The sequence below is a fragment of the Emys orbicularis genome, chromosome 6 (genome assembly GCF_028017835.1).
Source record: "Emys orbicularis isolate rEmyOrb1 chromosome 6, rEmyOrb1.hap1, whole genome shotgun sequence".
Classification (NCBI taxonomy): domain Eukaryota; kingdom Metazoa; phylum Chordata; order Testudines; family Emydidae; genus Emys; species Emys orbicularis.
In genome coordinates, this window is record NC_088688.1 from 71,556,453 (window position 1) to 71,568,947 (window position 12,495).

At 48.4% G+C, this 12,495-nt stretch overlaps 1 protein-coding gene across 1 annotated transcript in view; it reads left to right on the forward strand.

Annotated features, from left to right (window-relative positions):
• Nucleotides 1–2,401: 2,401 nt before the first annotated feature.
• YTHDC2 (YTH N6-methyladenosine RNA binding protein C2) overlaps nucleotides 2,402–12,495 on the forward strand; it is a 56,609-nt gene continuing 46,515 nt past the window's right edge. Inside the window, exons 1-3 of the mRNA XM_065406383.1 lie at nucleotides 2,402–2,585; nucleotides 3,732–3,822; nucleotides 9,644–9,840. Of these exons, the coding sequence (XP_065262455.1) occupies nucleotides 2,402–2,585; nucleotides 3,732–3,822; nucleotides 9,644–9,840 (472 nt within the window). The remainder of the gene's footprint in view (nucleotides 2,586–3,731; nucleotides 3,823–9,643; nucleotides 9,841–12,495) is intronic.

The window sequence follows — 12,495 nt, forward strand, 5'->3', positions numbered from 1 at the left end:
GTTTTTATGCTTGTTTTTTTCTTCTGTATACTGATTTTTTGTGGTGTTTTTGTGGTGTGATTTTTGTGGTGTATTTGGTTTGTGGGATGTAATTTTAAACAGCTAGTTAGTTAACATAATACATTTTTTGTTTGTTTTACATTTTTTTATTTTTAGTAACCTAAATGTAATCCATAGATTAATTTAATGTGTTTACAATGTAATAGGGCCCAAGTCTTTTATAAGGCAAACAAAAATAAAAAAGGGTTAAACATTTTTATTTAACTTTATTAAAATTGATAAACATTTAAATTTGCCAAATTTGTTGTGTTACTTTAGTAACTTAAGGTATTTTAAATTACCTTATATTAAACTTTATTTTAAAACTCTGTAATCTGGAAATAAGGAAAGACCATGTTTCAAATATTAGTTAGTGGTTAGAATTAGCAGCAGAGTCTGCATCTCTGCTGCTTGGCAACTATATCTTAAAGAAAGTTAGGAGTAATTCCAGCTGTTGCAACAAGGAGTCTGGTGGCACCTTAAAGACTAACAGATTTATTTGGGCATAAGCTTTCGTGGGTAAAAATCTCACTTCTTCGGATGCATAGAGTGAAAGTTACAGATGCAGGCATTATATACTGACACATGGAGAGCAGGGAGTTACTTCGCAAGTGGAGAACCAGTGTTGACAGGGCCAATTCAATCAGGGTGGATGTAGTCCACTCCCAATAATAGATGAGGAGGTGTCAATTCCAGGAGAGGCAAAGCTGCTTCTGTAATGAGCCAGCCACTCCCAGTTCCTATTCAAGCCCAGATTAATGGTGTTAAATTTGCAAATGAAGTTTAGTTCTGCTGTTTCTCTTTGAAGTCTGTTTCTGAAGTTTTTTTGTTCAATGATAGTGACTTTTAAATCTGTAATAGAATGAGCAGGGAGATTGAAGTGTTCACTTACTGGCTTATGTATGTTACCATTCCTGATGTCCGATTTGTGTCCATTTATTCTTTTGCGGAGGGACTGTCCGGTTTGGCCAATGTACATGGCAGAGGGGCATTGCTGGCACATGATGGCATATATAACATTAGTGGATGTGCAGGTGAATGAGCCCTTGATGGTGTGGCTGATGTGGTTGGGTCCTCTGATGGTGTCGCCAGAGTAGATATGGGGACAGAGTAGGCAACGAGGTTTGCTACAGGGATTGGTTCTTGGGTTGGTGTTTCTGTGGTGTGGTGTGTAGTTGCTGGTGAGTATTTGCATCAGGTTGGGGGGTTGTCTGTAAGCGAGGACTGGCCTGCCTCCCAAGGTCTGTGAGAGTGAGGGATCATTTTCCAGGATAGGTTGTAGATCGTGGATAATGCGCTGGAGAAGTTTTAGCTGGGGGCTGTATGTGATGGCCAGTGATGTTCTGTTATTGTCCTTGTTGGGCCTGTCCTGTAGTAGGTGATTTCTGGGTACCCGTCTTGCTCTGTCAATCTGTTTCCTCACTTCCCCAGGTGGGTATTGTAGTTTTACGAATGCTTGATAAAGATCTTGTAGGTGTTTGTCTCTGTCTGAGGGGTTGGAGCAAATTCGGTTGTATCTTAGAGCTTGGCTGTAGACAATGGATCGTATGATGTGTCTTGGATGGAAGCTGTTGCATTTCTGAAGGGTTAAAATAATTAACGCACTGGATTTATTTCAAGTAAAGTTGTTTTCTCTTTGTCTGTTTGTTGTTTTGTTCAGCTTTTAATTGCTTTATTTTTGGAGGTTTTTGTAAAAACTATAACTTTTAAAACAAAGAGAGAGAGAGAGCAGAAGGGGGAAGAAGAGCAATTTAGGCAGGTCAATCCCATTGACCTTTAGGGGCCGCGGTGGAGGGGGGAGGACCTTAAATCAGAGGCGGGGCCCTTCGGAAATTGTAGCCCTAGGCCGATTTGCTGGGGAGGACAAACCCCCACGGAACGCTGCCTCAGAAACAGGGGCAGACAATAGCAGCAGGAGCTTCAGCCTGACCCACGTGGGGAGAAGCCAGCCCACAGACAGCTCCTCGGGGCGAGAGGCAGCCAGGTGAGGTGAGTGAGCGCCCGGGGTGACGGCGCACTACGCTCAGCGGGGGCCTGGACACATAGCTGCGGGCTAGAGGCCCGCGCGCTACCCCATAGGTTCTGATTGGATTCACACGGCCGCCCCCAGCGCATGCGTCCCGCGCGGCGCCCGGTCCTATCTCCTGCGTGCCCCCTTCGCCCCGCCCCCGCCTGAAGGGACGTCATTGCGTCGCGGCTGGTCCCGCCCCTTTCACTTTCCCTCTGAGCCCCGCAGGACCGGCTCGACTGCTGCCCGGTCACCCGGCCGCCGGCAGGTGCGCGCGCGGCCTGCCCCGGCCGCCAGCGGGAGCCTTGCAGCCCCGGGGCCGGGCTGGGAGCGAGGGTCTCGTCCCTCAGGGAGATGTCGCGGCCCAGCAGCGTGTCCCCCCGGCCGCCCAGCAGCGCCCTGTCCGGCGGGGGTCCGGCCTCAGCCTCCGGCTCGGGCAGCAGCCGGGCCAGGGGGCTGAAGGACATCCGCATCGACGAGGAGGTGAAGATCGCGGTGAACATCGCCCTGGAGCGGTTCCGCTACGGGGACCAGAGAGGTGACCGCGGGTCGGGATGATGTGGAGGCACCTGGGAGGGAGTCGGTGCGTGAGGCCCTGTGGGGGCTGGGGGCCGAGGGGGCTTCTGGGTGAGCAGGGAGATCTGTCTGTCTGGGGAGGGGGTGATCTGGACAGGGAGCGTGTGAGGAGGGCAGGGGATGGGGGGATACCTAGACAGGGATTGGGGGGAAGGTAGGGGTTGGGTTGGGGGGGGACCTGGGCAGGGGGTTTGGGGGAGGAGGACAGGGCTTGGGTTGGGGGGCGGGGACCTGGGCAGGGGGTTTGGGGGAGGAGGGCAGGGCTTGGGTTGGGGGGCAGTGACCTAGGCAAGTGGTGTGGGGGTTAGGGGACGGATTGGGTTGTGGGGGGTGATCTGGGTAGGGGTGTTTGTGTGGGTGAGGGCAGGATAGGACATGGGGAGGCGGAAGGTTATTCTGCTGCCCCATTCTGGTGGCCGAAGCTCTCTGAGGGCACTGTGGGGCTCTTGGTTTGGGAAGCAGGTAGAATCATTCTAGCATTAACAGGAATAGCTATTGAGGTGAAATTAGGGTGATGGGGCTGGCAGCATGTCATGTCTGAGCTACAATATTCATGGCTAGAACATGTCTCGAGTGCTGGTACTTCATGCATGTGTGCCGCCCTATTCTCTTTTGAGATTCCATGGATGCTTATTGCATCTTGTATCCTATCAGTTATGTGAGCACTAGCCCAACATAATGAGCTCCTGTAGCATCCCAGTCCTCTAAGTGCCCAAATGCCATATAGGCCAAAATATTCAAGGGTGAATGGTGGACATGACTCCCTGGCACTTGTACCACTGAGCTCTTACACTGGGCCTGGCAAATGACTGCAGTTGCCTGAAAAAGCTAGGAACCACTACAGTAGGTAGTGGCAAGGGTTTTATATGTGTAAGGAGGAAGATACTTCTCACTAACAAAGTAGAACTACAGGTTGGCCTCCCCTCTTAGGAGAAGGTAAATGAGACTAATTTGTTTGGAGGTTAGAGATCTCTGCTCACTAGTTCTTGGTGAGATTGCTTATTTTGGCATGGAAATAAGCAAATATTTCTCATTTTATTTGAAATAGGGAAGAAGTAATATGCTAATTATGTTGTGTTATATCTGCTAATTTTTTTAAATTTTCTAGAAATGGAATTTCCTTCTTCTTTGACTAGTACTGAAAGAGCATTTATTCACCGACTGAGTCAGTCTCTTGGTCTGATTTCTAAAAGTAAAGGGTAAGTTAATGTGAGATTAGTTGTGTTCATTACTAAAAATGAAAGTCCACATCTCTTTAAAAGGCAATATACATTTCCAGTATTTCTTGTAGTTTGACCGAGGGCCAGATCATTCAGGAGGGTCTAGTAGGGAAAAGATACTGAGGTTCCTTGCAGGGTTCTTTGAGCACTAGTTCTCTGGTTGATGGAATTGGGGGCCTGTACAGTTTGGGAAGCCTTGCCCCCTCTCTACCTTATGGATCCGTGAAATTGACAAAGAAAGGACTCTCTTTACACACAGAGCCAGGAGTCATTCCACTCTGAACTGTATTGCCTCCTGACCAAGGGTATGTCTACACTACAGGATTAATTCGAATTTATATAATTCGAATTTAGGAAACCGATTTTGTAAATTCGAATGTATTCGGCCACACTAGGCACCATTAATTCGGTGGTGTGCGTCCAAGCTACCATAGTAGCATCGATTTCCAGAGCGTTGCATTGTGGGTAGCTTTTACATAGCTATCCCATAGTTCCCGCAGTCTCCACCCCCCTTGGAATTCTGGGTTGAGACCCCAGTGCATGATGGGGCAAAAAACATTGTCGCAGGTAGTTCTGGGTACAGCCTCCCCCTCCCTCACTGAAAGCAACGGCAGACAACCATTTCGCGCCTTTTTTCCTGAGTGAACTCTGCAGACTCCATTCTGCATCAAGCATGGATCCCGTTGTGCTCCAGAACGCAGTCTTGAACATTATAAACACCTCGCGCTTTCTCGTGGAGTTTATGCTTACACAGGACCAGAAAAAAGAGGCGAGGAGGAGGAGAAGGCGGCGATTGCAGCGCAGCGACCAGCGTGATGAGGACATGGACACGGACACAGAATTCTCTGAGACCGCGGGCCCCGGTGCTTTGGAGATTATGATGTTAATGGGCCAGGTTATAGGCTTTGAACGCCGATTCTGGGCCCGGGAAACAAGCACAGACTGGTGGGACCGCATAGTGTTGCAGGTGTGGGACGATTCCCAGTGGCTGAGAAACTTTCGCATGCGTAAGGGCACTTTCATGGAACTTTGTGACTTGCTTTCCCCTGCCCTGAAGCGCCAGAATACCAAGATGAGAGCAGCCCTCACAGTTGAGAAGCGAGTGGCGATAGCCCTGTGGAAGCTTGCAACGCCAGACAGCTACCGGTCAGTCGGGAATCAATTTGGAGTGGGCAAATCTACTGTGGGGGCTGCTGTGATGCAAGTAGCCAAAGCAATCACGGAGGTGCTGCTACGAAAGGTAGTGACTCTGGGAAATGTGCAGGTCATAGTGGATGGCTTTGCTGCAATGGGATTCCCTAACTGTGGTGGGGCAATAGATGGAACCCATATTCCTATCTTGGCACCGGAGCACCAGGGTACCCAGTACATAAACCGCAAGGGGTACTTCTCAATGGTGCTGCAAGCACTTGTGGATCACAAGGGACGTTTCACCAACATCCATGTGGGCTGGCCGGGAAGGGTTCATGACGCTCGCGTCTTCAGGAACACCAATCTGTTTAAACGGCTGCAGCAAGGGACTTACTTTCCGGACCAGAAAATAACCGTGGGGGATGTTGAAATGCCAATTGTTATTCTTGGGGACCCAGCCTACCCCTTAATGCCATGGCTCATGAAGCCATACACAGGCAGCCTGGACAGGAGTCAGGAGTTGTTCAACTACAGGCTGAGCAAGTGCAGAATGGTGGTAGAATGTGCATTTGGCCGTTTAAAAGGTCGCTGGCGATCCTTATTGACTCGCTCAGACCTCAGCCAAACCAATATCCCCATTGTTATTACTGCTTGCTGTGTGCTTCACAATCTCTGTGAGAGCAAGGGGGAGACCTTTATGGCAGGGTGGGAGGCTGAGGCAAATCGCCTGGCTGCTGATTACTCGCAGCCAGACACCAGGGCGATTAGAAGAGCACACGATGAAGCGCTGCGCATTAGGGAAGCTTTGAAAACCAGTTTCATGACTGGCCAGGCTACAGTGTGAAATTTATGTTTGTTTATCCTTCCTGAAAACCCGCCCCCTTTATTGACTCATTCTCTGTAAGGAACCCACCCTCCCCCTTCCCCCAGCTTGCTTTCAAAGGAAATAAAGTCACCATTGTTTAAAAATCATTTATTCTTTATGAATTGATTATAAAAAGAGGGAGAGAACCTGAGTGGGGTTTGGGAGGAGGATCAGCGGGAAGGAAAAGCCCAGTAAAAAAAGGTTAAGAAAATGGCAGCCTTTTGCTTGGGCTGTCCACTGGGGTGGAATGGGAGGGTGTACGGAGCCTCCCCCACCGTGTTCTTACACATCTGGGTGTGGAGGCTATGGCAAATGGTGAGGAGGTAGGGGGGTTATACAGGGGCTGTAGCGGCACAGAACCTGAGTGGGGTTTGGGAGGAGGATCTGCGGGAAGGAAAAGCCCAGTAAAAAAAGGTTAAAAAAATGGCAGCCTTTTGCTTGGGCTGTCCACTGGGGTGGAATGGGAGGGTGTACGGAGCCTCCCCCCCCGTGTTCTTACACGTCTGGGTGTGGAGGCTATGGGACATGGTGAGGAGGTAGGGGGGTTATACAGGGGCTGTAGCGGCACTCTGTTCTCCAGCAGCCGTTCCTGAAGCTCCACCAGACGCCGGAGCATGTCTGTTTGCTCACGCAGCAGCCCCAGCGTTGCTTCCCGACTCCTCTGATCTTCCTGCCGCCACCTCTCATCTCGAGCGTCTCTCCTCTCCTCACGTTGGTCCCTTCTGTCCTCACGGTCACTGGCTTCTTTCCTATACTTGCAAACCGTCTCCTTCCACTCATTCAGATGAGCTCTTTCATTCCTGGTGGATTGCATGATTTCGGAAAACATCTCTTCTCTCGTTTTTTTTTTACGACGCCTTATCTGGGATAGCCTTCGGGAAGGAGGAGGGAGGCTTGAAACATTTGCACCTGCTGGAGGGAGTGAAAAAAGGAGAGAATTTTTTTAAAAGATACATTTTTCAGAACAATGCTTATACTCTTTCACGGTGTATACTATTCACATTACATAGCACATGTGATTTCTGTGCAAGGTCGCATTTTGCCTCTTAATATTGAGTGCCTGTGGCTTTGCTGCTAGAGATCACAGACGCAGGTCGGGGCAACAGAATTCACCTTGCATGCTGCCATGGTAAGCCACTGTCTTTAGGCTTCTGCGCCCTGCTTTCCCACATACCAAGCAAAGCCCGTTGTGCTGCAGTTTTCCTGTTAGCTTGTTTTCTGCTGCTGAAGGTTAACACCCCCCCCCCCCATCCAATTCTCTGGGATGAGTGCTTTATCCCTCCCCCCACCGCGTGGCTGGTATCAGGGAAGATCCCTGCAGGAACCAAACTAACACCCAACCCCCCCCACCCGCCATGAATTCTCTGGGATGAGTGCTTTATCCCTCCCCCCACCGCGTGGCTGGTATCAGGGAAGATCCCTGCAGGAACCAAACTAACACCCCCCCCCCCCACCCGCCATGAATTCTCTGGGATGAGTGCTTTATCCCTCCCCCCACCGCGTGGCTGGTATCAGGGAAGATCCCTGCAGGAACCAAACTAACACCCCCCCCCCCCCACCCGCCATGAATTCTCTGGGATGAGTGCTTTATCCCTCCCCCCACCGCCTGGCTGGTATCAGGGAAGATCCCTGCTAGCAAAACGCGAAAAGCTCTGGGCCAATCCTCCCCCCCCCCCCTTGCACTTGGCTAAATGCAGGGAAGGATTTCTTTTCAGCCACAGGCAAACAGCCCAGTAGGAACGGCCACCTCAGTCCCCTTAATTAAATTCCCTTATTTCAACCAGGTTACCCTAAGCGATATCACTCTCCTGAGGATTACACAGCAAGATAAAGAACGGATGTTGCTTGAATGCCAGCAAACACCGGGACCATATGCTGCCAGGCTCTGTCAGGCAATGATACCAGATTACTTGCTACTAGCATGGCGTGGTCAAGTGTCCTACCATGGAGGACGGAATAAGGCTGCACTGCCCAGAAACCTTGTGGCAAGGCTTTTGGAGTACCTCCAGGAGAGCTTCATGGAGATGTCCCTGGAGGATTTCCGCTCCATCCCCAGACATGTTAACAGACTTTTCCAGTAGCTGTACTGGCTGCGAATGCATCCCAAGTGCTCAGGGCAAATTAATCATTAAAAATGCTTGCTTTTAAACCATGTTTTATATTTTAAAAGGTAAACTCACCTGAGGTCCCTTCCATGGGGTCATGGTCTTGGGTGCTGGCTTGGGAGGCTTGGGAGGGTACTTCAGTCAGGGTGAGAAACAGTTCCTGGCTGTTGGGGAGAACGGAGAGCTGGGTGCTCTCTGCCAGCTCGTCCTCCTCCTCCTCCTCTTCCCCTTCCGCGGAATCATCAGGTGTCCCTGATGAGATTATCCCCAGCTCGGAATCCACAGTCAGAGGTGGGGTAGTGGTGGCGGCCCCCCCTAGAAATGCATTTAGCTCAGCGTAGAAGCGGCATGTCCGCGGCTCTGACCCGGAGCGACCGTTTGCCTCCTTTGCTTTTTGATAGGCTTGTCTGAGCTCCTTGACTTTCACGCGGCACTGATCTGTGTCCCTATTGTGGCCTCTCTCCATCATGCCCTTGGAAATTTTTTCATAAGTTTTGGCATTTCGTCTTTTCGAACGCAGTTCAGCTAGCACTGAATCCTCTCCCCATATAGAGATCAAATCCAGTACCTCCTGTACGGTCCATGCTGGTGCTCTTTTTCGATTATCAGCCTGCATGGTTACCTGTGCTGATGAGCTCTCTGTGGTCACCTGTGCTCTCCACGCTGTGCAAACAGGAAATGAAATTCAAATGTTCCCGGGGCTTTTCCTGTCCACCTGGCCAGTGCATGCGAGTTCAGATTGCTGGCCAGAGCGGTCACAATGGTGCACTGTGGGATAGCTCCTGGAGGCCAATAACATCGAATTGCGGCCACACTAACGCTAATTCGAATTGACAAATTCGATTTTGGCGCTACTCCGCTCGTCGGGGTGGAGTACAGAAATCGAATTAAAGGGCCCTTTAATTCGAATTAAATGGCTTCGTTGTGTGGACGGTTCCAGAGTTAATTCGAATTAAAGCCACTAAATCCGAATTAAAGGTGTAGTGTAGACCAGGCCCAAGATTCTGCATGGAGACTGGGAGCTTGGTAAGGGACATATCATCGAGAGCAGCACCTCCCTTACTCCTAGAAATTTGTGAGAGCATCTGTACAGAGTAATGGCGGAAAGGGGTTGGATGATACTGCAGGGATGGGTTTACTCCCCAAGTCGCTTCGCATTTCAATCTTCTAAGTAGAAAAGGGGAAGTCTTCATACAGAGGGCCCCTTTCATGCTGAGATAAACAGAAGATGATCAAGGCCCAAAAGTTGTAGGGTCACACAGCAGAAGAGGAAACAGAGCATAGTGTATATAAAGGACATAAAAATCTGGACTTGCTGATAGATCAGTTGGGGAAGCATCCTAAGAGACTGAGTTTGAGCAAAACATTTTTTTTCTTCTGTGATTCTTGAAATAACTTCTGAAGGGGTACTGTCAAGGTTCAAAAGCCTGATCATGACCACTGAGATAATAGCAGATCTTTGAGTCAGAATCATAAAACCAGGTTGACCTTTTGCTTAGGCATCCTGTTGGATCTCTTAATCGTGTGCTGGATGCTTCTCTTATTGTGTGTGGTTTTGTGGTGTTTGATATATTATTAGACTTAACTTTTTTTGTAGATCACCTCAATATCATTTAGGAGTTAATTGTCAGAATATTTGTATTTACAGGTAAAATAGTTACTACCTAGTGAAATGAAAAATTTCTTTCTTTTTTTTCAGAAAAGGAGCAAACAGATATTTAACCATAAAGAAGAAAGATGGTTCAGAATTGGCTCATACAGTAATGGCCTGTAGTTTGACCCCCAATACAAAACATGCTATTAGGAGCCTAATTCAGAGATTTCCTGTGACCAATAAAGAACGCACTGAACTTCTACCAAAAACAGAACGAGGAAATGTGTTTGCTGTTGAAGCTGGTATGTGCAGTATAATATGATAAGAGTTTGTGAGTTCATACTGTTGGAAAATAACATGCTTTTCATTTTCTCATTCCATGCTATATTATTGACTTTTTCCTATTAAAATAAGAAGGAAGCTTGTATTTGTATTATATTAATTGTATTCCAGTTGTAGACATGGTCCATAACCTAAAGAGTTTACAATTCAGACTTCTTAAATCTCCACTAAATGACAGAACTAGTTCAAATATACATTTGATAAATTATCTAATGCCAGAACACTGACCTTTTAACAGGATTATTACTTGAACAGGTATTCAGCTATGAGGGCTTAATTGTATTTCTGTATAGGAGGTTTGGTCTGGTGCACAGAAAACTCTACTTCATTTGATATTACAGATTTTATGATGGTTCTAAATACTGCACACCTCTTGTTCTTAAGGTTGTATTATAAAAGGTTAACAAGACTAGAGTTTTGTGTGGTTGGGAGCCATTGTTTAATAACCGTGTGGCAGTGCTTTATGAAGAAGGGTGTGTATGATTTGATATAGTAGTGTACAAATAGTAAGTCTATTTACCTATCCAGCCTGCTTAGCCAATTGTTTGCTCCTGTCCAGCTCAGTTTGTTAGCCTGTGTGAAGAAGAAGTAGAAATAAAGGACTCCAGTTTGTACTGAATTTGCATCTTCTGACTTTTTCATAGTGTGAAGGTGTTTCTTGATAGATTTGACATTCTCAGTAAGCTTATACTAAAACTGCTTGAATTGATGTTTTGCAAGAAGCATGAAAACCTACCTAGAATTTATTTTTAGTTTATTCAATAGTGATGAACATCAATAGTTTGATTTTTAGGTAGTTTGATATTAGACTCTTGCAGAATAGCCTCTTATGCTAAAGATTTTTATGATCCTTGTAAGTTTATGGTATGTGCTAGTGTTAAATATGTGGCACCGTACACTGCATATCTAGAAGTATAGACTCAGCAAAATCAGTTTACCATATTCCAAATTAGACACATGTCTAAGAGTATGTTTACACTGCAATTAGACCCCACAGCAGGTACATGCCTGCTGACTTGGGCTTGCTGGGGTCCTTAACTGCAGTGTGGATTCCCAGCTGGGACTGCAGCCTGAGCTCTGGGACCCTCCCACTTCTCAGGGTCCTAGAGTCTGGGCTGCAGCCTGAACCTGGAAGTCTACACTGCAGTTAAACAGCGCTGCAGCCCTAACACCATGAGCCCAAGTCAGCTGGCCAGGGTCCGCTGCTGGTTTATAATTGTACTGTAGACATACTCTGTCTGCAGGATTTGGGACTAAGGGTATGTCTACACTACGGGATTAATCCGAATTTATATCATTCGAATTTGGAAAACAGATTGTATAAAGTCGAATGTATGCAGCCACACTAAGCGCATTAATTCGGCGGTGTGCGTCCATGTACCGGGGCTAGCGTCGATTTCTGGAGCGTTGCACTGTGGGTAGCTATCCCATAGCTATCCCATAGTTCCCGCAGTCTCCTCCGCCCATTGGAATTCTGCGTTGAGATCCCAATGCCTGATGGGGCCAAAAACATTGTCGCGGGTATATCCTCCCCCCTCTCCAGGAAGCAATGGCAGACAACCGTTTCGCGCCTTTTTCCTGGGTGAACAGTGCAGACGCCATACCACGGCAAGCATGGAGCCCGCTCAGCTCAAGACCGCAGTCATGAACATTGTAAACACCTCGCGCGTTATCGTGCAGTTTATGCTGAACCAGAACCTGCAAAACCAGGTGGCAAGGAGCAGGCTACGGCAGCGCGGCGGCGAGAGTGATGAGGATATGGACATGGAATTCTATCGAACCGCGGGACCCGGTGCTTTGGAGATCATGCTGTTAATGGGGCAGGTTATAGCCGTGGAATGCCGATTCTGGGCCCGGGAAACAAGCACAGACTGGTGGGACCGCATAGTGTTGCAGGTGTGGGATGATTCCCAGTGGCTGCGAAACTTTCGCATGCGTAAGGGCACTTTCTTGGAACTTTGTGACTTGCTTTCCCCTGCCCTGAAGCGCCAGAATACCAAGATGAGAGCAGCCCTCACAGTTGAGAAGCGAGTGGCAATAGCCCTGTGGAAGCTTGCAACGCCAGACAGCTACCGGTCAGTCGGGAATCAATTTGGAGTGGGCAAATCTACTGTGGGGGCTGCTGTGATGCAAGTAGCCAAAGCAATCACTGAGGTGCTGCTACGAAAGCTAGTGACTCTGGGAGATGTGCAGGTCATTGTGGATGGCTTTGCTGCAATGGGATTCCCTAACTGTGGTGGGGTGATAGATGGAACCCATATCCCTATCTTGGCACCGGAGCACCAGGGTACCCAGTACATAAACCGCAAGGGTTACTTTTCAATGGTGCTGCAACCACTTGTGGATCACAAGGGACGTTTCACCAACATCAACGTGGGCTGGCCGGGAAGGGTTCATGATGCTCGCGTCTTCAGGAACACTACTCTGTTTAAAGGGCTGCAGCAAGGGACTTACTTCCCCAACGGTTATTTTCTGGTCCGGGATGTTGAAATGGCAATAGTTATTCTTGGGGACCCAGCCTACCCCTTAATGCCATGGCTCATGAAGCCATACACAGGCAGCCTGGACAGGAGTCAGGAGCTGTTCAACTACAGGCTGAGCAAGTGCAGAATGGT